At 38.2% G+C, this 26,755-nt stretch overlaps 2 protein-coding genes across 9 annotated transcripts in view; one reads left to right on the plus strand and one right to left on the minus strand.

Annotated features, from left to right (window-relative positions):
* GTF2E1 (general transcription factor IIE subunit 1) overlaps positions 1–26,339 on the minus strand; it is a 45,451-nt gene extending 19,112 nt beyond the window's left edge. For 4 of the 6 annotated variants that reach the window (XR_004286875.1, XM_032347517.1, XM_032347482.1 and 1 more), the window contains exons 1-3: positions 25,814–25,952; positions 20,648–21,114; positions 3,122–3,323 (exon numbers count right to left, since the gene is read on the minus strand). Coding sequence is in view for 5 of the 6 variants with exons in the window: in XM_032347517.1 (XP_032203408.1) it covers positions 3,122–3,323; positions 20,648–21,095 (650 nt within the window). In the remaining variant the exon portion in view is untranslated. The other 2 variants (XM_032347499.1, XM_032347492.1) reach the window with 2 other exon arrangements.
* The window catches only part of RABL3 (RAB, member of RAS oncogene family like 3), a 30,932-nt gene continuing 30,260 nt past the window's right edge, over positions 26,084–26,755 (plus strand). For all 3 annotated transcript variants that reach the window (XM_032347534.1, XM_032347544.1, XM_032347552.1), the window contains exon 1: positions 26,084–26,144. In XM_032347534.1, the coding sequence (XP_032203425.1) occupies positions 26,099–26,144 (46 nt within the window). In that variant the 5' untranslated portion in view covers positions 26,084–26,098. The remainder of the gene's footprint in view (positions 26,145–26,755) is intronic.

Raw genomic sequence — 26,755 nt, forward strand, 5'->3', positions numbered from 1 at the left:
AAGTGGGGTGGGAGATGGGTGAGCCTGGTGGTGACTATGAAGGAGGACACGTTTTGCATGGAGCACTGGGTGTGGTGCATAAACAATGAATCTTGGAACTGAAAAAATAAAAAAATAAAATTAAAAATAAATAAGTAAAAATAAATAAAAGGTACTTTTAACTATGGACAGTTGAGTGTACAGATTTCATTTCTACCTTACAACAGTTACAGACAAATCTAATAGCAAATGTGACACTAAAGATAATCAAGATGAGAGACAGGTAGGTTCACTCCTTCTGCATATTTAAATTTCTTCTATGGAAAGAATGTACACATTCTACTTAAAGATGACAAAAGTGACAATTCAGTTTTGAATTTTTTTACATCATTTAAGAAATTTTAGAACTTTTAAGACCTATAACTCACTCAGGGGTGAGGGAGGAATATTTCAAAATTAAAATTTTAAAGATCTTTAAGGTGAGTTTTAGGTAAGAGATGACAAAAAAGGAAGAGATTGCTGACAAAAAAAAAAAAAAATCCATTTAAGAGAGAGACTTTTTAAATATCACCAATGGGTTGACTTGCTGAAAGGCTGGAACTGTCCATCAGCTCTTGAGTTAAGACTACAAAGAGTTCTGCAGAGGCAGCCTCTGGTTTCTAATCTAGGGATTAGCTAGAATTTAATTGGTTACAGATCAGTAACCCAAGTAACAATGAAGCCACTTGTTTCTTTTTTAATCAATTAATTACTATCATCTCTGAGCTCTCATGCTATCCTATTTGATGTTTTTCTTCTTATACCAGGAGCAAGACAGCTATTATACAACTGTTATGTTCTGAAGCAGATCCTACAGTGCAGAAAGGCTAAATCAATACCATTTCCAGGATGTCATATCCAAGCAGTGGAGCTTGTCAAATGCTTGGTGAGGCCATCTCAGCCAAGGTAACACCTTCTAACCCAGTTCCAATAGTCCTTCTCCTGACCACGTGAAAGCAACTGGACTTACTTCTGGCTGGCAGCTCCAGCTACTCCATTCTAGCTCTTGCCTGCCTCCATTTCTGCCTTTCTTCCCTAGTGACCAACCTGTCACCCTTTCCTGATCAGTCTGTTTCCTCTGTTTCCTGATTCTTCTTCATCCCTGGAGTAACCATCATTCCTAATGAGAATCCAGGTGACTAGATACAGAGCTACTGTCATGCCTGTAGCATTGCTATACCACCAAGACTTGTCTCTGGCATGGAGTAAGGAATATTTTTATAAATACAAATCCTTGAATGGGAGATGAACTGTGTAAGGAGGAGAATATTAGAGATGGAATGTTGGTGGTGTGCTGAATGAATGCTATTGTAATGGGAAAGCATCTTTATAAACAGAAAAATATCTATATTTAGAGAAGGAAACACAAGAATAATTCACAGATACTATTACATTGTGTAGAAAACAATCAGAGAATGTTGAAGCATATTTCAACATGAAATAACCCAGAGGCTTGGAAAATTATGTTTTTGTAAAATCAATTTCCTCATAGGCTTCTATGTCAGGGTTATGGTATTACTTAAGCCAACAGAGATCTAAAAAATACTTCTTGATAAGAAACCAAATGACCAGTACAAAAATTAGAAGGTATCTGTGATGTGGATGATATTAGTTGCCTACCAATTGTGGTTTCTTTCTTTCTTTGCTTATTGATCTTATTCAAATACCAATGGCTATTTGCTCCAAAGGACTCAGGGGTCTTCTCCAGCCCTAAGAGGTAAACCCTCACTAGAGGGTTTACTGGAGGTAAACCCTCACTAGTCTAAGCAGCAATCATGTGATCTCACTTCCTTTGCCAGATGCTGGTTTAGAAATAAACATATGCAGCAATTCTGATGAGACAATGGGGGATAGAATAGGATGAAGGGTGTCCTCTGGGAAAGCCTTCTTCAAACTTCAAAGAGGACAACAGGAAGAAGCAGTTCCCTTTTCTACACTTGGACTTGCAGAAAGAAAGACACAGCCATCATAGGCTAGCCCCTCTTGTGGTCCCAAGAGGAAAACCAATAGGCTGAGTTCATCAGAGCATAAACATGGAACAAATCTAGATCCTTGAGTATGTAACTGAGCTGTGAAATTACTTCTGAACTATACTACCTCAGCATTTCTGGTGATAGCAGGCAGGTTTTTCTTACTGTTTAAGCCACCTCTAGTTTGGTTTTCTGTTATCACAGATAAAGGCATCTAACTAATCCATGACATTAGGCTAGAAAATTCATAACAACTTATATAGACATAAAACTTTCCATACAATTGGATGGTTTTTAACCATCCAAAAGAAACTCAAGTTGCTCAGGACTGCCCAGAATTGGCTCTTCTATAACATCAGTACCACAGCATATACAATACTGAGAGTGCTCCTGAAAACCATACAGTTACAACACTGGGTTCTATGGAAAGGTATAAACTGTAAGCCTCAATGCGGCAACTGTAAGCCTCTGCCCAGAAAATGGGCAGAGTAGAACATTCCCTGACCCAATTCACATTTATGTTTTCCAAAAAGGAATATAAACAACTTTCTATGGCACACCAAAAGCAAGGTTACTTTTGTAATTCAAACTTTAAGGCACACTAATAAAAACAGGGAACCACAGTAAAAAGTATTAACTCATATGTAATAACTACTATACTTTACTTTCAAAGAAGTTGCACTGAAAACTAAGACAAGAAATGTACAGTTAAAGCTTCAAAATAAAGAAAAAAAAGAGAGAGAGAGAGCACACAAATGCTTTATTTCTCAAAGAACTTCGTCCTTCAGGACTTGGCTAGGAAAATTCAAATATCCCCAAGAGGCATTTCCAGTTTCGGATTAGCTAACAATTGGCTGATCTGCAGTGGGTCTAAGCGGACTGAGTTCTTAAAGTCAAACTTGACTATTTAAAGATTTTTGCCCAAGGCCCACACCATTCTGCTTTCAGTACAAACAAATTTCATCACAGGCACAAGTTAATAAGACAAATGTGGTAAAAGTGAGAAACTCTGTAACACCCGCTTTTAGAGTCGGGGGTATATTATTTACTCACTACTGCTCTCAAAAGTACTGGGAGTTAAAACAAGGGTCAGTTTAAAAGTGTTCTTGGTGAGAGCACAGGTCAACACTAACCTTTGTTTCAAAGCTGGTATTTCTGTGGGTTCTGGCTCAAGTATCTCATAGGCCAAGTTCACATCCTCTGTTTCCCGAAGCAAAGCATAAATGGGTTCAATTTGTTCATTAAATCTTGCCAAAAGTGTGCGTGCATCTTTTTTGGGCATTGCTGATTCATCTTCTTCTACCTCTGTATGGCAAAAAGTACAGCGGAAAGTTCCTACAGAGGAAACAAAAGTCTCAGGTCAGGCAAGAGAAATTCTCAAGACTACTTTTTTACCAAAGAGTTGTATCTTTATCCTCCTCTAACATGTTATTATTGAAACTTTCAAACGCAGAAAAGTTCAAAGAATTTTACAGTGAACATCAATGTGCCTGCCAATGAGATTCTACAATCAATACGTATCACATACCTGTCCATCTATCATTTTTAATGCATTTCAAGGTAGTTTCACTTCTACCTGCAGCACAGCAAAGTTTTTCATCGTATTTCTAACATACTTATATTTAAATATACTTAAAACCAAATTTTTTACATAAAAATTACCACTTACCACTGAAACCTGTACCCTTCTCCAACTGCCTTGCTTTTTGCACATTACAAATTGGGACCTGCATTATAAGGAAAGCCAAACAATACCTAAAGCCAAGTCCCTAGGCATCCTGTACATTGTCACAAGGCTGTTTTTTCAAACTTAACCATTTATACCTAAACATACTTAACCAATCCATTTCTAAAGTTAAAGTTCAAGAAGTCTTTATTGTTCTTACTTCTATATCCCTCACACTTAACTCATAACTATATTGTAGTAATTCCTTAGAAATACCTCAGATTTTTCACATCTACTGTTCTTTCACTAATCCAGGCCACCATTACTTACCCTGAAACAGCTGCCTCAATCTGATCTTTGAACCCCTAGGTTCTCCCTCTCCAATTCCAGTTTCCTATGCCACCACTTTTGTCCTCTCATCCCCCCACTCCTAAGTCTGTCTAGCTGAATTTATTTTTTTCTTTAAGACTTTATTTATTCATTTGACAGAGAGAGAGAAAGAGAGAGAGAGCAAGAGAGCGCACACAGCAGGGAGAGTAGCAGGCAGAGGGAGAGGGAGAAGTAAGCTTCCTGCTGAGCAGGGAGCTCAACATGGGGCTTGATCCCAGGACCCTGGGATCACGACCTGAGCCAAAGGCAGATGCTTAACCAACTGAGCCACCCAGGTACCTCTGGTGGCTGAATTTCTTAAGTCAACAACATTAAATCTAAACTTCTCATCCTAATACTCTATAATTTGGCCCAAAAACATCATAACCCAACCACAGTCCTTTACCTGTCAAGTAAATTCAAATACTTGAAAGATAATATCCTAGATATTAATTTGTATAGTGCTTTCTGTTTATAAAATACTTCCATGTATACTTTTTGATCCTTATACCAAACCTATAAAGTGACATCAGAACTGAGGCTCTAAGGAGGTTTTTTTTTTTTTTTTAAGATTTTATTTATTTATTTGACAGACAGAGATCACAAGTAGGCAGAGAGGCAGGCAGAGAGAGAGAGGAGGAAGCAGGCTCCCTGCGGAGCAGAGAGCCGGATGCGGGGCTTGATCCCAGGACCCTGGGATCATGACCTGAGCCGAAGGCAGAGGCTTTAACCCACTGAGCCACCCAGGCAACCCTCCAAGGAGTTTTGTGACTGGTTCAAAGTCACAGAGCCAATAAAAGCAGTTATAGCAGCTATTGTATATCTTGTACTTACTAAGTTATCACTAACCCTCAGAGGTTGGTGTAAATACAGAGGTCCTAAGGGGATAAGTAAATTGCTTAAGATCATGTAACTACTAACTGTCGGTAGGGAGGAGTCAAACCCAAACTCACACTCTTAAACATTACTTAATAGTCCATACCAGTAGCCTCACTTGGATTTCCAGTTTGGTTCCTAATGCCAGAGATATGCACCTTTCATTTCTAACCCAAGCTACCTGAGGGATTAAAAAAGATAATCTACATACTTAGTGCCTGGCCCACATTAAGCATGCAAACATTTAGCTTTAAAAAGTTCTATATGTGATTGATACATATGGATGAGACATGCTCTAAACCCCTCTTTTCCTGGTAAGGAGTAAACACAGTAGGCACCTCTAACTCAAAGTAACATTAGATCCTATTGATACATTTCAAGTAGAGTAAGTTTCACTGCCACTTCTCACATAAATAGCCAATATCATGCAAATTCTTTGCCCATATACCCTGTCTAAAATACTCTTCATTCAACTTCCTGCTGCCAAAATGGTACCTGACCTTTTATATCTATTCCAAATAAGTGAGAAAGAGAGAAAAGCAGCCCCTTACAGCAAGGAGGTGGCCCAGCACTCCTAGCTAGGCTGCAGTGTTTTCCTGTCAGACAGAATCTCACAGGTGACCAACATCAGCTGAAGTCTTCTGTGCACATGATGGAAGTGAGGCAAAACCAAGCCTGTCTGAGTCTGAGTCTGACAGAGTACAAGCAAAAGCAAGGTCTCTGTGTAATCACATAAAAAAATCCCACCTGCCATGAGTGACTGTCACTTCTTTACCAATTACAGTCCTAGTCTCACCCTGTCCTCATCCCCCTAGATAAGATTTATTAAGACACCCAAATCCTAGAATTATCCCCATTCCTGACAGTACCCAATACAAAACAAACCACCACCATTTCCCTGAATTCTCTCCAAATTACCTATCAAAACCCAAATTCTCTAAGTCTGTAAAGCATGATCTTCCCAAGAAACTCCATGGTACTCCATGTGGCTTCCTTTGCTGCAGAAAGCATCAATAAACCCAACTTTGTTTACCTATGGGCACAAAGTACCCTATGGTCTTTAACTACTGGACATCAACATAAAGACTCTAGCTTAACCAACTAGACAAGGATATTATTTACCAAAATAGAGAAAGAACAAGTTCTTTTTGCTTTGCAGAGAAAAGATGAAAAGTTGCTTTAGATATCTGAATCCATATTGCCCACTGGCCATCAAAATGGATATGTTAGAAGCCAATTCTTTTTTTTTTTTTTTTCAGCATAACAGTATTCATTATTTTTTGCACCACACCCAGTGTTCCATGCAATCCGTGCCCTAATTCCCACCACTTGGTTCCCTCAACCTCCCACCACTTCAAATCCCTCAGATTGTTTTTCAGAGTCCATAGTCTCTCATGATTCACCTCCCCTTCCAATTTCCCTCAACTCCCTTCTCCTCTCTAACTCCCCATGTCCTCCAGGCTATTTGTTATGCTCCAGAAATAAGTGAAACCATATGATAATTGGCTCTCTCTGCTTGACTTATTTCACTCAGCATAATCTCTTCCAGCCCCGTCCATGTTGCTACAAAAGTTGGGTATTCATCCTTTCTGATGGAGACATAATACTCCATAGTGTATATGGACCACATCTTCCTTATCCATTTGTCCGTTGAAGGGCATCTTGGTTCTTTCCACAGTTTGGCGACCGTGGTCATTGCTGCTATAAACACTGGGGTATAGATGGCCCTTCTTTTCACTACATCAGTATCTTTGGGGTAAATACCCAGGAGTACAATTGCAGGGTCATAGGGACGTTCTATTTTTAATTTAGAAGCTAATTCTTATAACCACTTAGAGTTCAAGAATGGGATTTACAGAAATTCTGATGGAGAATCAACAACATAGAGGTAACCAAAGCTAAAAAGTAAGTCAGAGTATCTAAAAAGGTAAGAAGAGTGAATAGCACAGGCAGTCAAGATATAAACCCAAAAAAGAGGAAGCCTTGAGATAAAAGGTACAACCAGAAGGATAGGATGTCTCAAGGAGGAAATGGGATGGTGTTAAGTTCCAAGGTCAACAAGAACTGAAAACCAGCTTTTACATTTAGTAACAAAGGATAATTAGAAAACTTGGCTAGAGAGGTTTTAGTTGGTATGCTCTCTTATTCTCTAACTATTCCAGGCTGCCTCAGCCTCTTTTCTTCAACAAAAACATAAAGAATATAATCCACACAAAAGTGAAAAAAATAAATCATATGAAGTCTAAATCAGAGTCCAAATAACTGCTGAATTTAAAAAAAAAAAAAAAACCCACACTGATGTGGGATTAGGTTCACTATTGAAAGATGGATGGGCACTTTCAGAGACCATGAATGAAAACTAAAGAATAATGCAGAAAAGTTATCTAATTCAGTAGTTTTCAAAATTATTTTTAAAGGAAAAAAAACCCCTTCCTCAAATGAAATACCTAACAGATAAACATAAAAAGCAAAAAGCAAATGTTCTCTTGAGGCACACAGAAAGACAGCTAAGACAAACGGTAACACTATAATCCTCTGAATATAACGTCTTCAAAGCATTACAGCCCAGCCTCCTCAATGTCTTGCACCACACAGAGACTTTGCTGTAGAGCCTTTGTACTGACTATTCACTCTGCTCAGAATGTTTTCCCTTCAGACAGTCAAATGGCTAGTTTCCTTACTTCAGTTCCTCACTCAAACGTCACCTCAGTTAGGCTTCCTTAGCCAACAGTATCTAAAATTTTAGCATTGTTGTCCTCCCTTTATCCCCCTTAACATTTGTCACCATCCAACATATTATTTCATTTATCAATTTATCAGGTTATCTATCATTAAAATTGTCATGTTATAACCAAATTAAAAAAAATCTTCTCAAATATCCCATTTCTCTTTTGAAGACAGCATACATTCCAAACTTCAGCTAAGTAAACAAATCAACATGCTTGTCAGTGTAGTTCCTCCATATAAAATAGCAATGCTTTTATTTTGGAAAAAGAGAGAAAAAAGGAGATTACAGTTAACATCATCATTTGACAGAAGGAAATCTCAGAATAACAGTCCTTTAACTTGACTTGATCTGATTTTACGAAAAATAAAAGGGGAAGAGAGAAGATAGTATATATCATAAGAATTCTAACCTAATCCCAGTAAGCTTCCAGAGACCCAGGCTTACTTTAGATTTAAGATTTAACAAGTTAGTTTCAGCAAGGCCTATTTTGCCGTTCTGAGAAGAGTAGCTTTTATATTACTGTCAAGAACTATGGAAGATCTGAGATTTTTATCCTACTTGTAAGTTAACAAATTATCCTTGCAGTTTCATGGATGCTAGAGAAAGACATAAGACTCCTAGGTTAAAAATAAAGAACTTTATTACTCATGGCAATAGCAGTAGCCAGTGTCAGCTTTTGTGCCAGTTCTCTGAGCCCCAGTTCCCACTGAGTGATGCAAAGAGGGCTGGGTGACAACTGTACATGCAGTGGGTTACGTTACAGGGGACCTGAAGTTAAGGAACACAACTTTCTTATAAAGAGCATAAACATGCCTATCTTTGCTCTAGAAGGTAATGTTGTCTTTACGATACTGGACACTAAGAAAAGGGAAACTCTATTTTTATTATACTGAACAATAAGCAAACTTGCCCTTTGCTCTAGAGAGAATATATCTTCTGAGGCTCCTCGTTAAATAAACATCCATGAAAAATAAAAGTCCAGAAAAAAGGCAGTCACTACCTCTGCTTGCAAGACATTCATAACATGTGACAAATCATGAAGTACTGTCTCCCAACAATCATCACGTCTGGGTAACATTATAAAAGGAAAAGACAGCTTGACATCTTAAGTTCTATGTTTATCACAAAAACACAAATTGTAAGTAAGAACCATCCTGTCAAAAGACAGGTCTGATATCCAAGAAGAAAAATAAGAAATTCTACATTTTACAGAAAAAGACTTATGATGACTTTAATAAACCAGAGCATTTTTTTTTTTTTTTTAGTTTCAGTGAACATTAAAAAATGAAAATCAGTTTGGGGTGCCTGGGTGGTTCAGTTAGGCATCTGACTCTTGATTTTGGCTCAGGTTATGATCTTGTGAGATCAAGCCCAGTACTAGGCTCTGTGCTGGGTACAGCGCCTGCTTAGGATTCTCCCTTCCTCTCTGGAAAAAAGAAAAAAAAGGTTTAAAAAATGCAAATAACCTTTCTCAAAATAAGAGGTGGCAGTGGAGGGGGTGGGTGTGGGTGGGGGGGCTTAGCACACAATATGTACTAAGTTCCCTTCTACTGAGTAGGTGGTGGTAGAACACACAAAGACACAAAATATATCAGCAAGAAGCTTAAAGCTTAGTAGAGATGAAAGGTATCTAGAGACTAATGTGAGATCAGTCCAAAAATAAAGTATGTTAAGTGTTCGGGAGTTCAAAGAAGGAATACGACTTCTAGCTGAAAGCAATTGTTGTAGAGCTCAAGGAAAGGGAGAGGAGAATAGGACATTCTAGACCATCATAAGAAAAGTAGTTGAAAATAATGCTTAACTGCAGTTTTGGTGTAGTAGGAATAGAGTTATCAAAAAGAATCATAGTTAACAGGATAAACTAGGGTGGTCACGGTGAGGCTTCAATGCCAAGCCTCATTTTGATTTTGATTTTTGAGTAAAAGAAAAGTGATTGAAGGATTCTGGGAAAGAACATGAGGCCATCAAAACTACCATTTGTAAATATTGATCTACCTTAGTGGATTGAGATAGTCTTCCAACAAGCCAGTTCTTCACTGAGTGTAAACATAAAAATTACTAGTGGAACTTTTAAATAATATGCAGGCTCCCTTCCAGAGATGCTAATTCAATAGGTCTAGAGTGGGGCTCAGGAATGTAAATTTTAAAAATTCTGCAAGGAATTTTAACAAATACTTCTGGTGGTGAGCTGCTGTTAAATAATCAATATGATAAATATCCCAACTTTTCTTGTAACTGGACTACTCTGTACTATGCAGTGTGCACTGATTATACTACTTAAGTATGAGAGAAGAAACAAGCTGAAACTCAGAGGTCTGTAACATCTTTCCTTTCAAGATTAAATAGGCAAAAACCGGAAACAGTGACCAAGCCACCCAGAGGGGAATGTGCAAATTAGATGTAAGAATGTGGCAGCAGGGAGAAAATGAGTCTACAGAGACTCAGACAAAGCAGGACAAATGATGGGATTAGGAGAAAAAAAGAGTCCAAAAATAACACATCTGTTTGATTATCTACACTCAGAAACCACAAAAGAACTAAGAAAGCTATTCACAAATATTCCCAGGTGTTCTTCACAGCCAAGTCTGTACCAACTGTATTATCCAAATCTAACATGAGGGAATAAAACTCAGAGTTTTAGGTTTACCAGGTCATAACTTAAAAACAAAAATCAATAAGCTTGGATGCAAATATGAATCTTTCTAACTCAAAAACTAAATGCACTTCACTACCCTGAGTTACATATTCTTTTCCCAACCTATCGTCCCTGCCAGCTACAATTTAGCAAACTTCCCCCATGTATATACATAGGTTCTAATTTCTTAAAATATAAAACAGGAGAGAGGATTTGTAACAAGCATTACATGCCTATTACATGCCCAGCATTTATTCAGCTGAGTCTTTACGCATCAGGTTCACCAGAAGATCAAAATATACCCAGTTGTAGATAACTAATAGGTATTGAAAGTAGGGAGAAAAAATATCTTTTGCAAAGAGATATTTCAAACTATATTTTAGGGTTTTCCTTTCAATAGTATATGAATGCCCCAACTCTATGACTTGGGACTCTTCTAATGAAGGTAAGTTATCACTCAAAAATGAGAAAAGAAATGGAGACCTAATTGTTGGCATGAGAGTGGGGAGGAAGAAAGAAGTGGTTTATATGATTTTAACTTTCTCCCAAAATTAACAAAAATGAAACTGAGGGCAGGGGTATGGAGTGGGGAGGGGAGAGAAGGGCTATGAACAAAAGAATAAAAAAACAGAAAAATTCAACAAAATTCGTTTTTCTTTTGCTTAACACAGAAGGAGAAAATTTATTATGCTGGCCAAAGTATTCCACTTCACTCTTTCTAACATGCTATTCATTTTAGCAAACATCACACTTATTTTAATTATCTGCATATTCAGTCAAGGAAAAATAAATATAAATAAAACCAAAGTGAAAAAATGTTTATCTTCCTTACTTTGAAAAAAGGAAAATGTTTTGGAAGTTTATCAAAACTGAGGAAAAGGGCAGAAGATATGAGTCAACTCCCTAAACAATTAGACATTATTTAAAATTATATTTTTTCCCTTTCTACTCCAGTACATGCAATGAATAGGTCATCAGCTAATGCCCAGAAATTCACTGTCAAAGATTTGCAAAGAGTATTAATTGCAACTGGATTACTCAGCCATTTTCCTACCAAAAAAAAAAATCAAAATAGGCCCAATTGCTTTGATATGGCATAGGTGCTGTAGTACTGAAGCTAGAGCCATGTTGCAGCCCAAATCCTCAAGGCTAGCCCAGGAAACAGCGAAAGGCAAATGTCTGCTACCACAAAGCCCTCACCCTAGTGTAAGGGCCTATTTAGCCAGAGTGATTTCACCTCGGTTGAACAGCCATTTTGTTGTTTATGCAGTAAAACTTAAAAACTGACCCTGCCCACGCCAACCCCCCCCACCCCCCCCACCCCCCCACCCCCCCCACCCCCCCCCACCCCCCCCCCCCGCCAAAGGAACTTACTTAGAAACAAGTCTGGGAAACCAGTAAAATATGGCCAACCAGCCCCTGATAAAAGAGCCCATATACCAGGACATGTCAGGTCAGGGAGAGATAACAGAGCCCAGATGCAAGGACCAGTCAGTCAGGCCAGATAGAGACATCCAATCAGTAAAGCACCATACTATCTCCCTGACTAACAAAGAATGTGGGTCCAGCCTTTTGGGCGCCAATTCTGACCAAGGTGATAGGCTAGTTCAAATAGCTACTATGGGGTGAACTGTAATTCAATTGGCCACCCATGTGTGACCTAGTATGACTGTGCAGCTTTCTCTTTATGTTGCAATCTCATTGGCCACCTGTGTATGGCCAGGCTCAACCACATGGCCTTTGCTCTATAAAAGTTAGTCTGTGAGGCTAGGAGGGGTCCCCTCTCTGTAAGAGGCGGCCCCAGCTAGTCGGTTTGGTTCTCGATGCTTGGCACGAAATAAAGCCCTGCTTTACCTTCGCTTTGTATTGGTCTCGTCCTTTTGTCCACGGATTCTTCACTAGCACAGTGCAACTGATGTCCTAAAATTTCCCACCTTCTACGTCTAACCCATCATCTTCTGAGATGTTTTTGTAGAGCTCACTTTCTAGTGGGAATTAGTCAAGACAAAGAAGTAACACCAGGTGTTGATAAGTACAATAAAGAAAAAGAGGATAAAGGAGAAGAAGCACAATGGAAAGGGGTATGCTCTATGGTGCAAGAAACTTGGGGAAGGCCCCTCTGATAAAGCAAGTGAGAAGAGACTTGATGGAGTCAGATATTTGGCAAGAAGACAAGGCATGTAAAAAGTCAACTAAGTGAAGATATGCTTGGTGCGGGCAAGGCAAAAGTAAGATGGCCAGTACAATGGTTGTGGAGAGAACACGAGAGAGAGAGAGAGAGAGAGACTCTCTCCAAAACTGGGGGCAGATAAAAGACCTTATAGGTTCTATTAAAGACTTTGACTTTTTTGAATGATGGGAGAGGCCTCTGGAGGGTTTTGAACAGAAGAGTGAAAGAGTCTAATGTGCTTTTTAAGAAGGGTCACTGGCTACTGTGACAAACAGTCCATATGGGCAGCAAGAGTGAAAGCATGGAGGCTAGTTAAGAGAACAGTGCAAAATCTAAGCAAGAGATAATGACTAAAATAACTTACCTGGACAATCCTGTGAAAAAACTGAACAAACTCCCCTCACTCAAAAACTTCCAGGAAAAACAAAATAAAACAAAAGACAATTGATAGTTCCATGTTAAAACCAAGTAACTAGGACTAGAACTCTGAGGATTTTAATGTGATAAAGAGGAAACTATAAAATTTCAAGACATATCACTAACATATGGGATTAATTTTATCATACTATATAAATCCAACCACCACATATACCTTAGGAAGCATATTTGGACATTGTTTCCCTTCTCACTGAATATTTCATGCATTACATATACATGGGGAAAGGGAGTGAACTGGAATCTTGGGAAAATAAAACTGACAAAAAATTGTAAATATTATTCTCCATTATGCCACAAAGTGTTCCTGAAGATGGCCTAATTAAATAGAGCATAATTCCTACATAAATACTACTACAACCAAGAGTTTCAATTCCTAACCAAGGCTTTCAAATTAACCCCAAATGACTAACATCATCTTCTAAAGCAGTGATAAAACCCTAGCCTAAAATACCTACTATTTCCCAAAACAAAGGGTGTTCTGAAATTAGAGTTGAGAGAAACCATATATGGTATAAAACAAACTGAACTTATCATTTTACACATGCTAAAAAAAGACCTAGAATGATTACAGGATTCACCAAAGGTGACAATTACTAACATAACCCAAGACTAAAAGTTAAGACTCTGGAATCCTAATACACAGTCCCTTTACTGTCACAGCTATTGCTTAAAGAAACAAAACAAAACAAAACTTCTGAAAATGACATGTGCACTGAATACAATAATTATGCAAAAGGACTCAATTGTAGTTAAGTACCCTAAAAATCCCTGACAATACTATCAGAATTAATCAAAATTTAATATTTAAAGCTGTTATAGCAACAACTTTTTAATGACAAATCACTTTGCTTTCTTAGACTTCAAAAGGGCTTGGGGGCAGTGAGGTGGGGTTGGAGAGATAAGATAGAAGAACTGGAAGAATAACCACAAAACAATAGTTGTTAATACAATGAAAAGCGGTGAGAACGGGAACTAGGTTGAGTGGGAGAGCACAGAGTGGAAAAACTAGGTTTGCCATTTGAGTCCTTAATACATCTACCTTAATACATTAGTTATGTATTTTTAGCAGAAAGAAAACAAATGTTAATTTGAATCCTCCAAAATCACTCAACTCTCTCTTAACAGAAGTCACATAGTCATTCTTAGGCTATTCTTTGAAAGCATCATCATGTTCTTTGTAATAACTTTTATAACTTAAAATATTCAGCGGCTTATATATTAAAATGCTAGTCTCAAAAGTCTCTTTTTATTCTAATTTCCAAACTATTTCATAAAGCAAATTTCTTCAGTTTAATTGGCAAGGGGAAACATACAGGAAAAGGAATTGTTATAAAAAAAAAATCAACAGACATGACAAGAACATAGTAATATATTTCCTATAATTATTTCACTGTAATAAAAAGTTATTTAAAAAACTATCTTTTAACAATTCACTGTAGAACACATAAGACTGTAAATAATTCACCTGTTTGCATGCAAAAAAAAAAAAAGCAGCCTTTTATGAATTTTTCAACTCAGAAGAGCTCAAACGTATTTGTGAATGACACACTCTAAAACTCAACTCAAATAAAATTGGCTTCTGTCCTCCCTTAACTGGACACATCTGTATTTGGTATAATCATACAACATTCCCAGATTCTGGATCTCACTATAAAGGGGAAGAAATGTACTATGACTGGGAAGCAAAACAACAAACTGAAGTAAAGTACTTATGTAAAAATTAAAGACTGCAATAAGTTCTCTAAATTAAGCCAAAACTGAACCCATTTCAACATGCACTGAGCAGGCAAAAAAAAAAAAAAAAACCCTGTGGCTTTGATATAACTATTTGAAAGACAATAATCAAAACAATACTGTATGTCAGCATCAAACTAAAAAGCAACCTTTCACAAATTAGCTTCTATGTAATCAGCATCAAAATACAGAAAGGATTAAACACACAAAAATATTTATTTTAAAAAAAAGTCCTCAAATCCTCAAGATTAAAGCAACAATATTTTTTAAAACATCAGACCTAAAGATTTTAGACAGGTAAAAGAGGGAAGGCACTTGTCCCTTAAAATCTTTCCCTAACTTCTTTTTATTTTCTAATTTATTCTAATAAGCACCCCCCCCCCCAAAAAACATATCCACACCTCTGAGCTTTCTAGTATGATGTTGTAATGAATCCATCCTGGGCAAGATTCCAAATTAGCAAAATGAGCAAAATAATCCTAGAAAGATTTTTGTGTGTGTGGTTGTGTTGTTAGCATTTCAGGAACTGAAAATACTGCTTATGAGACATCTCCTATACTAAGTAGGAAGAGATGAAGACATGAAAAAGGAGTGTGATATATGAATGTAAATATCATTAACAAGTCTTTAAGAGTCTCACAAACACAGGACCCTAACAGTTTAAAAATATTAGGTTAAGGAAATTGAGGAATTTTCATGATATGGGGACTAAGAAACTGACCTTATAAACCAAAAAGTTTCACCTGCAGTCACAAGGCAAGAAAGGACTCCTATGATTTAACGCCAAATTTATATATGATATCCCAAGTAGATAAGGAGTTCACACGAAATTTCCAAGTAACTCAGAACTAAGCAGTGGAAGAGTTACAATATTGTGGCTCTTTTTAAGAGTCATTTACGCAGGCACCTGGGTGGCTCAGTCGATTTGGCGTCTGCCTTCAGCTTGGGTCATGATCCCAGGGTTCTGGGATCAAGCCCCACATCGGGTTGCCGGCTCAGTGGGGAGCCTGCTTCTCCCTCTCCCCAACTCATGCTCACACTCACTCGCTCTCTCTCAAATATATAAATAATTAAATCTAAAAAAAAAAAGAAGAGTTATTTATGAGACACTTATTTTCTTTTGCAGTAAGTTATTAAAGACTTCTTTTATACTAATCCTAAAATCTGTCTCTAAGTCTTTTCCATGGATCCAAACAAAACAAGCTGAATATTCTTTCTTAATATTCAATCATAAACATCCTAGAAATCTATATAGCCCTATCTTCATTACTTTGTAGGATCCTCCAAACCCCAGAGCAAATCACAGGTATGTGTAAGTGTACCCACCCAGACATCAGTTGATGAGTTAAACTAGATAAAATAATCTCTAAATTCCTAAGATCTTATTAAATACTTAGCTAAAAGACATTTTTTTTATTATTATTTAACTAATTTAAAAGTTTATTTAAAATGGGATTCTCAGGGACGCCTGGGTGACTTTAGTTAAGCATCTGCCTTCAGTTCAGGTCATGATCCCAGGGTCCTGGGATCAAGTCCCACATTAGAGACTCCCTGTTCTGTGGGAGTCTGCTTCTTCCTCACCTTCTGCCTGATGCTCCCCCTGCTTATGAGCTCTCTAATAAATAAATAAAATCTTAAAATAATAATAATAATAAAATAAAATAAAATGGGATTCTTGTGTCTCTAGGTAAATTCAGTAATGGGGCTCCCAAACTATTTCAAAATCAAACACCTAATAATTTATCTCCCCCACAGCCCTGGATGAAACTAAGTATCATATATGCCTTTAAAGAAATATAAAACTATATTCTTTCATCCACTATTCCCACTGCTGAGAATTCTTAAGGAGAAACTTAAGCAGGAATAAAATGCTATATACACAGAAGTGTTCAAAGCATCATTATCTATACCAACAAAAAATAGATAAAATCAAAGTGCCCAAAAAGGGTAGAAAGGAAAACTAAGGGGGGAAAAAAAAATACACACACACCTATTAAAACATATTTTGAACACTAGATAAAAGCAGGAGAGTTTGGTACATTAAGGTATCAAGAGATCACAAAATATCTTTGGCTATGATTGTAATTACAGGTAATACGCAAAAGGATAATGATTCTGTGGGTAATTTTTTTCTCCAAAATTTTCTCTGGCATTATGGCTGCATAATTTTTAAATGAAACATGAAAAACATAAAGCTATTTCTATATCATCTAACCTTGACATCTAAAAAAGAATATGAACTTCCCCTTCCTTTTGAAGCATGTTGCTGAATTTAACTTACAAGTGCCATTAACTAAATCACCCACAGTTAAGACTACCAAAGTAGAAGAAATACTAAGTCTACCTACATGGTCACAAAGCTTGCTAAATCTAAAACATGCACTTATGAACCAGAAGATGCTATTTTGCTGATCTGAGACATTTCATGTCATGTGGACTTTGTTTTGTTTACATAAAACTCCCATATTTCATTAGAACGGTTTTTGCAGACCACCAAATATGTGGCGATTTTAACCCCTGCAATTCCCTGTGACACCAGCTGGGTGTCCTAATGTCCGACTTAGTTATGACTACTTGGAGATAGCATCAGACTCCACAAGTTGAGGGCTTGGTCCCACGAGACTGCCCCACCCCGCCCCCGCTACCAGTCACAAGCCCAGGTTATCATGGGTGCTTCTGACCAACAAACTATAGATGGGAGGTTCCAAAGACCTTCTCCTTGGATTCAGCTGATTTGCTAGAGCAGCTCACAGAACTCAGGAATATATTTACTTACATTTACCAGTTTGATAAAGGATACAGATGAATATCCAAATGGAAGAGATGTGTAGGGCCAACTATTTAGGAAGGGGTGCAGAGCTTCCATGTCCTCTCCAAGTGTACGGCCTCCCCTGAACCTCCACATGTTCCCCAACCTGGAAGCTCCCTGAATCCCATACTATTGGGATTTTTATGGAAGCTTTCTCAAATAGGCATGATCACTCAACTCCACTTTCAGCCCTTCTCCCTTCTCAAGAGAATAGAAGGTGGGCTGAAAATTCTAAGCTTGGTCTTGGCATAGTCTTTCAGGTGACCAGCCTTCATCTAGGAGCCATCCAAGAACCCACCCAGAGTGACCTCATTAAAACAGAAGACACTCTTCTCACAAGGGTTTCAGAAGCCAGGGTCAAGGACCAAATATTAGAATAAAAGAGGTTATGAGTGCTCTTATCACTTAGGAAACTGTAAGAGTTTTAGGGGCTCTGTGCAAGGAACTGGGGGTGGAGACCAATATGTTTTTCTATTATCTCACACATACCAAACATAAAACATTTGGAGAGAGTTCAACCCAAGAACAGCAATGGCAAAATCTAAATGGAAAGTATGGAAAGAATCCACAATCTTTAGAGAAAAAAAAGAGAAGGGGTAGGAAAAGCTACAAACTGAAGTAGAAAAATCACTGGCTTCTGTCAATTAATGCTGTTAAAACAATTCTTGCTGAACTCAGAATTTCCTTTGCCCAGAATTTCTGGACACTCATCTAAGACTCAGTACCCTTTGTCCAGTGGCAGAAAGCTGCCATACGCTTGAGTTAAAAACTTTTTATCAGGTTAACAGCAAAGTCTAGAAAGCTTTAAATCTAATTCCTGAATGCCCACTAATTACTAAGATAAACCACAGTTCAACCCAGTAATTGTTGGAAATGGAAATGGAGATAGATGCCCATCAAATGCCCCCATCATTTCGTCAGAAATATCAATTTCCGATAACAACCAGGAAGTAGAATAGCTTTGTACAAGACTGGGCTTAGAATAAAAACTATAATTCTGTCGATTTAAAGACAGCATAAAGATTACAGCAGAAAAAGTTCCCTCTTTCTCCTCTGATACACATACCAAATGCGTTTTTCCCATCTTCTTTAAAATAGCAGGGGAGGGCACAGTAAGGGAACAGAGAAAAAAAGACCAAGATTTCTAAAGGGAATGTATAACCGAGGGATGGTGTCAAGGCATTAATAATGAAAACACAAAAACACCAGAAAGGACACACAGACTGGGGCCTGATATCGCTGAATCAGCACATTCTCTCCTTAAGGGCAAAGTCCAAATGAAAAGCCAAATTATAATCAAAAGGCAGGTATATTCTCAGAACAAAGTTTCCCAATGACTAAGAATATTCAATCATGATACCATAGGCTTCACTGTATGGACAGAAATTACAATTAAGTTGACTTTTAGTGTTGGCAGATCAGTGATTCAAAAACCTTGATTCAAATAATCTTGACTATATTTCAGCATTAGGCCACTTCCTATACAGCCAACTGTTGATGACAACTAGTTTCATTCAGACAATAACCCTATGTAAAACACAAAGAGCTTCATGGATCCATCTCCTAAATACTGATTTATTAGTGGAAATATTTCCCTTTACAAAGTCTCATGAAATTAAGTAAGAATCAAATGAATAAATGTAGTAGAAGCACATTACTTTAGGTTACGCTCTCTGAGGGACTGACTGAATTACACCTTCCACTGTAGTCAAGAGTAATGAAGACAACCACTATAATACTAACATCCCAGAGAATCAGAAAACCAAAACCCAGAGTTCCTTTAAGAAATCTGTTAGAGTGGGGGCACCTGGGTGGCTCAGTGGGTTAAAGAAATCTGTTAGAGTGAATGGCAAAATGATGATACTTTTCTAGTCTATTCTCCAGATATATTCTACAACATTCCACTATACCAAACTCAAGCAATTCTTCTACTCAGGATGGTTAAAATTTTCTTACAACCAAGATCTCTTCCTAGTTAAGCCCTTTTAAGGTGAACAGTGAGGTTCTGACAAATTAAATATTTAATACAGACATGAATTCTTTAAATAACCTTTCATCTAAAATGACTCTTCACAATAAATAAGAATCATAGGCTTTTCTAGCTCTTTAGGTCAGTAACTTTAATTGGTATTGGGATTATTTCCCATTAAAAAATAACTGTAAAAGTCTTTAAAATATACAATACACAACATATACAAAAATTAGAAAATTCTACATACATAAATCGTTAACTTTTTTTGCAATAAAACATTTCGTGTGTGAAAGTTTAGATTACATTTTTCAGATAGTTTTTTAAAAGGCAGACCTCGAATCCTACCATAACAAGGGGCCCAATCTAACTTTATAATATTGGCTCTCTCTAAAGATTTTTGCCTCTAGAAAATATTACAAAAATGATACACTGAGTCATTAGCAAAATTGTAGTCTCTTTTACAGTTTACAAATAACAAAACAACTAAACAGCCTAGCACTTGAAAGTTTCTATTAATACTAGACATACTGCACTTTTAGAAAATGCATGTTTTACAATCCTGTGTTGATAAGAAAAAAAATCCTTAAAACTGAAGCAGTGAATTAAATGAAGCAATTATAGATGATGTTGATAATTATTTTCCACTAATGAATGGCCAAGAGACTAAATATCTACTTGTTAACTTGGAAAAGTTGTTCATCTTATTTCATGTGGCTAACTCCTATCTTTTAGCTCTCAGTCTTACTTAACTTCTTCCAGAGGCCTTCTCCGAAGGCAGATTAGATGCCCTAGTTACAGATTACCAATAACGCTTTGTACTTCCACTAACAAAGCGTTTAAATACACTGTATTGTACCTTTCTGGCAGTGACTGGCACAAGCAGGCACTCAAATAACTGTTGAATGAAGAAGTCAAAAGTAAACATGTCAGAATGACTTCAAAGTGGTAGAGAAGTCATCCCTTCAGATCAGGCTGTGGCTGCAAATAAGGGGTGGGAATGGGAGCAGAGGTAGGAGGGTCATGGGTGGGAAGGTACACTCCTTTGTGAATGAGAAAGGCTGTGAAAAAGCTTCTAAAAGTAATATGGTGGTCAAACATGACAGTAAGACTAAGAATGACCATAGGTGGACTTATACTAATCCATTCACCTTTATAATTATCTACATGATTGGTTTAAAAATTAGATGAATCAATTTAAGGAAAACAATACATATTTTATTTTTAAGTTACTTCAAAGACTCATAAATTGGTAAAAATCTCACCTGTCATGGGATCAAAGAGCTGATTAGCTTCTAAGTCTGTAAAAGTACTACTACAGACAGGACATTTGAAGGAAGCCCGGTTGGTGGAATCTCTCTCATCAGTTTCAATCCTCCGTCTCATGTGGTCCAATTTATACTTTACCACATTAACAAGAGTGCGATAATTAATAAAGTAGTAGTTATGGCGAGTGGTTTTCCCATCTGCAGCAGTCTCTACCCTCATTCTGCATTTGATGAACTTGTCTCCCTTTAAATTATTCAAAACTGATCGAAGTTGCTTCCGATCAAACTTGAGCAGCTCCAGCATATCCTCCTCTTTGACACAGGGGTTCCGGATCAAGATGTCCAAGGCCAAAGCATGCTCAATGCCATAAAACCCCCGGATCACATACTTGGCTAACCTCTTCAATGCTGCGGGAACCTCGGTAAGGACATCAGGATCTGCCATCTTTAGCAGCGAACTTCAACTTTAAATAAACCAAATTCAGAAAAAAATAGATTAGTTAAGCATAAGGACATAGTAATCATTTTAAATCTAGAATAATCAACCCATTAGGTAGCTAGCAGCTAACACCTCTGAAATGCCACAAAGGTACTCAAAATATTGTTTTAAAAGACTCACAATGTCTAAGCGTTAAAACAGAGAATAAGACTTTTCTCTAGAGTACAAGGATTACACTTAAAAAGCTTGACGTATTTCTTAAATGTTAATTTTTATGATCTACAGTGCTTGATTCTAAAAAGTAACTTACTACCTATAGCAAGCAATGATATATTGTATCAATCCCACTTTATTTCAGAAAGAGGAAAAAAAAAGATAAATGAGGTCTCACTACCGTTAATGCTGTAGATCTTCGGGAATGCGGTAAACCCCTGAGAAACTTAGCAGATAGCATATCCTTAAAGTGTCTTTATTTCTTGAGTAAAATTTTTCTATCAAAATCTATTCAGGGTCTTTTACATAGTCATGCTCTCACAATAAAATCACAAAAAGCCAATAAACACATAAGTAATCCCTGGATGAGTGTTTGGCAAAATTACTATTATAAATCTGAAAGAAATTAACACTTAGATCCAGATAGCTTTACCAACCTTGCAAAGTTAAACCTGATGACCAATTAAGTAAGCAGTCCTTAAATTTAAAAAAAAAAAAAAAAAAAAGCCCAAGATACCCTTAAGTATTGGATCCCTTCGTGCAGGACAAAGCAGAGGCTAACTGTACCCAATTCTCATGTCATGACCCAGAAGACTGTCTTCTACAAGTTCAAACTGGCATGGGTTAGCCTGTGTTTTGGAATTCAGTTAGCCTGCATTTTAGCAGCTATATGATCCTGAGCAAATCCCTTAAACAACTTCACATTTTACTCTGAGAAATAATATCAATTACCTAAATGAGGCCACTGTGGTGAATAAATGAGAATATTAACCAATATGCTTATTAGAAGTACTTGTTGATATCTTCCATATTGATTTAGTATGTCTCATACTAGAAATGACTAGGCTACCGACACACACTACAGCTAGTGAAATTTCCCTACACTATAGAGAAACTCTTAACAGAGACATCCCACTGAACTATTTCAGTGGAGAATTATATTGTTATTACCACTAGGTTCTAACGAAACTTTTATTTTATCATCAGTGGTTATCAATGAAATCAGACTTAATAGCTTTTTTAGAATATTTTTAGATCCACAGTACTATACTATCAAGATATTCCTAAACAACCAATCTATTTTGGGGGAGAAATACAATGTACTATGCATAATAAAGAAAAAGGAAAGTCAATTATAATATTTCAGATTGTAAGTAATCAAGCGTGGCTATACACAGGAGATAAAGCAGCACCTAGATCCTGAGGTCCTAGAACCTTCCTGTCATCCCAGCACTTCAAGATGCTGAGCAAGTACCTGGATTCAGCACCGGAATAGCATCATAGCAACTGGGTACACTTTGTTCTTCTTTCCAGTTTGACCTATACATTGTACTTGATCCCAGTTTTTTGTTTGCTTGTTTTACATGTCAACAATTGGCAGAACACAACACATAACCTCTGAAATATCCAAAAGACCAAATATGGCACACGTATGTCAAAATAAATTACTTTTTCAGTATTATTTCCTACAGTTATATTGGCCTCCCTGGCCTCCCACCCCATACATTCCATTTTCTAGACCAGTGATTTTCAACCCCGGCTGTAAAGCAGAATCATCTGGGGAGCATTTAAAAATACCCATCCTGGGCCCCATTCCCAGAGATTCTGTTTCAGCTGGTCTGGGAGAGCCAAACTAGGCATCATGTTATTATTTTTTTTTTTTAAGATTTTATTTATTTGACGGACAGAGATCACAAGTAGGCAGAGAGGCAGGCAGAGAGAGAGAGGAAGGGAAGCAGACTCCCCGGCAAGCAGAGCTCCCAATGTGGGGCTCGATCCCAGGACCCTGGGATCATGACCTGAGCCGAAGGCAGAGGCTTTAACTCACCGAGCCACCCAGGCGCCCCGGCATCATGTTATTTTAAAAGCTCTTTAGGTGACTCCAATACACAGAAAAGTCTCTGACCACTGTTTCAGACAAATCTGGTGGGTCGCTATTACGTGTCCTGCCAATGCACATTATCATTTCGCCTGTTTCCTTTGCCTGAAACACCTGAGGGGGCCCTAAAGATTTGAGCAAGGGAGTATTATGAGGCACCCTGCAGGGCAATAGTTCTGGGTTTTGAATCCCAGTTCCACCATTTCCTAGACGGTGACCCTGGAAAATCCTCAGTTTCCTCATATACAAAAAAGTGACTGACAGCACCTTCCTCATAGATTTGAAGTATGGATTAAATGAGATAATTCAGGTAAAGTGTTCTGCTTTCATGGCTGGAATCATAAGAGTACCGTTAAATACTGGCATTGATAATAAGACCCTCTATTAGGAAAGTGACTCTTAGAACAATAAGAGAAATGAACTGAAGTACTGAAGATGGAGGCACTGAAAGAAGTATTAGGAGCCAAAGTAACCAAACCTAAACTAAGGAAGATAGGGCAGAATGAATGAAATTTATTACAGAAACAAAATTAAAAGAATCTGGTAATGTGTTGGAAGAGGAGTAACAGAGTAGGAAAATTTTAAGTAGTAATTCGGGTTTTTTCTTTTTTTATAATATTTTTTATTGGTAAAATACAAATAATGTATAATTTATCAATTAACCATTTTTAAGTACACAGTTCAGTAGTATTAAATACAATCATAAATCTGTACAATCACCACCACCCATCTCCATAACTCTTTTCATCCTGTAAAAGTGAAACACTACACCCATTAAACAATGACATATTTAATATTATTAAATAATAACATATAGCTATTTGCTTTGAGCCAGTGTAGCTAGGAAGAGAATACTGCTACTGTGAAAAATGGGCTAACACCTGAAAAAGGAAGAGGTTTGTAAGAAATGAGGCATTCACTTTTAGATGTTTGTGTCTCTGAGGAAATAGAATAGGCCATAAGGATGTCCAGCAGGTAGCTGAACAAAAGAAAGTGAAGCTCAAAGAAGGCAGCTGTTCAGCTTATCTCTAAATTCTAAAATCATCCTTCCTGACCATTTTGTTCTCTCCTCTACAGACCTCTACTTCCCCACTTACAATGAATCTCCTACCCAGTCTTTGGATTTGTTATGTTACTAAAGTCAGAGGTCTCAAACTGGCAGCCTCTGTCACATTGTTTGACCCCAAAATTTTCTGAATTAGTTGTCAACATTGAAAAACTGTTAAATTTCACATAAATTTCCATTTTAAGCTTGAAAACTGGAAATATCTAAGGAAAAAAGTGAGACCGCGTTCCCACACGAAACAGTAACTTGAAGCTGAAGAGAGCAGTTGACAGTTTTAAACACGGAAGGAGACTGGATGGTCTCTGCAGACTTTTGGAAGTATGGCCTTATAGCACCAACGTCTGCTTCTTCTTTTTAGACTCAGAGTCCATCAGTCAACTCCTAGCCTCACCCACCTCCCTACCCATCCAGACCCCCAAAGGCAAGTTGGTTTTGTTTTTGAACCACGTTTTCTCATCATACAAAAATTTAGACAGGCACAGGCACAGAATTGGAGAAACAAAGTTGAAATGAATGCTTTCTCTGCACTGTTTATCCTTGTCAGCCTCATCTCCAGGCACACTGCTATTCTCTCAATTCCAGGAGCCACGCATGGTTTCTCCATCACCAGGCCTGAAAGAAACAGCACATGCTGTTCTTTATGCCCACAAAGCTAAGCTCAAACTCCCTTCTAATCATCCTTCACATATAAAATGACATTTCTCAGAGAGACCTTCCCAGATTCTCCTTAGTAGCTTAAAATGTTCCCCTTTCACACAGAGCTCTTCCCCTTTCTTCCTTGAAGTGAGTAGATTTGTACTTTCTTCGTGTCTCTCTCTTGTTCACCACTTCGCAACACCCAGCCAAGCTAATCAAGCACTTTCGTAAAACTTTCCCTAAGTCTCCTAAACACGTGTTCATCCAATATGCCCACCCCGCCGGCTTCCGCCCTCCCCCCACACCCAGTTCACTTCCTTCACTGCTGCTTCCAGAGCAGAAAAAGACAGGCTACTGAAAACCCTCACCTTAAACTTCAAATGGCTTTAAGTAGGAGGTGACAGGCTCAAATTCGCTATTTTAAAAGATTATGCTGACTACAGGACGTGAAATAAAGGAAAAAGGAGTAGATGCGGGAGTCCAGTTAGATTATTTCAGTATACCACTATTCCAGTTCTAGAAGAACTTGGATCCTATAGGACTAACTGTGATTTTTCAGTTACCATGTTTCATGGTATTTTCCACACCTTCACACACAAAGCGGCATATCACCACAAAACCTGTGGACCAGATGCCCTCCAAGAATTCGGTTCAGTAATGTTCTCTCCTTCCCACTGACAGACCCCGAGCCCCTAAATTCCCTCGGAATGTGCCAGGTGAGTCCTGGGGCCACACTCGGCACATCCAAGCCCGTCCTACCCGAGGTCGCACACTGGCCGCTCCGGGGTCAATGGTTCTTTGGAGGACCAAATCAAGAGAGTAGCTAAGGGGAGGCGGGTAGCTAAGGAGAAAGAGGGGGAAAGACAGGAAAATCCTGAAATGCGACGCGGACTGAGGAATCGAGAACAAGGAACAGGTAACAAGGTTTACCAAAACGAATCCTCGAACACTCCCACTAGAGCTGCCCTCAGCGCCTCAACTACCGGCTTAAACGAGCCACGCCACTTGTGCGACAAAGAAAACGCCTGAATCCTGCGACCGGCTTTGGAACCCCCTCACCACTTTTTTAACCACGCCGGCCAATCAGCACAGTGAGGCCTTCAATCAAGACAGTCACGCCCTGACTAGCCAATGAAATTGAAGGTTTTCCCTTCCATACCGAGCTCTGGTTGGCCTACCATCCCGGAACAGGCGTTAACTCCAGGCAGTAGCAAGATGGCGTCCCTGGATCGGGTGAAAGTACTGGTATTGGGAGACTCAGGTGAGCGATTTAATCCACCTTTAGGGCTCTTGATACTTTTTGAGTTATCCGATAACCCTCTTCCTTCACTATTTTTCCGCTCCCGCAACAATCTGGCTCCGGCCACTGCTGAAAGCCCTCTCAAGGTCTAAAAACTACACTTCCCAGAGGACTTCTCTGTACTTGAGGAAGGTGTTGCGCGCGGGGGTGGGGTGGGGGGGTGCGCGCGGAGGCCCGGCCTTTCTCCGCCTTCGCAGCTTTCCAAGTCGGTCTCCCTGGCGACCACAGTCTAGCTAGCTTGTATTCTCAGTTCCTTTGTTTTAAAAGATATGCAGACATTGAGTATTGTATCAGGCGCTGTGACGTTGGGGCCCTGCCTTCAAGAGATTTTGATCACTAAAGAATTCAAACGTGCACTAAGAATGATACTGTTCAAAATGCTTTACATATATCAATTCTTTTAACCTGATAGCAGCCCTATTAACCCCATTTTACAGATGAAAAAGTGAAGAGGAGAGAGGTAAATGACAGAACCTGCCCACGCACTTAAAACACTGAGCCATATTATGAAATGAAATATTGGGTGGTAGTCCTATTTTACTCTCAACTGGGTTTCTTGATTTCTTTGTTCT

Source organism: Mustela erminea, chromosome 1 (assembly GCF_009829155.1).
Source record: "Mustela erminea isolate mMusErm1 chromosome 1, mMusErm1.Pri, whole genome shotgun sequence".
NCBI classification, from domain to species: Eukaryota; Metazoa; Chordata; class Mammalia; order Carnivora; family Mustelidae; genus Mustela; species Mustela erminea.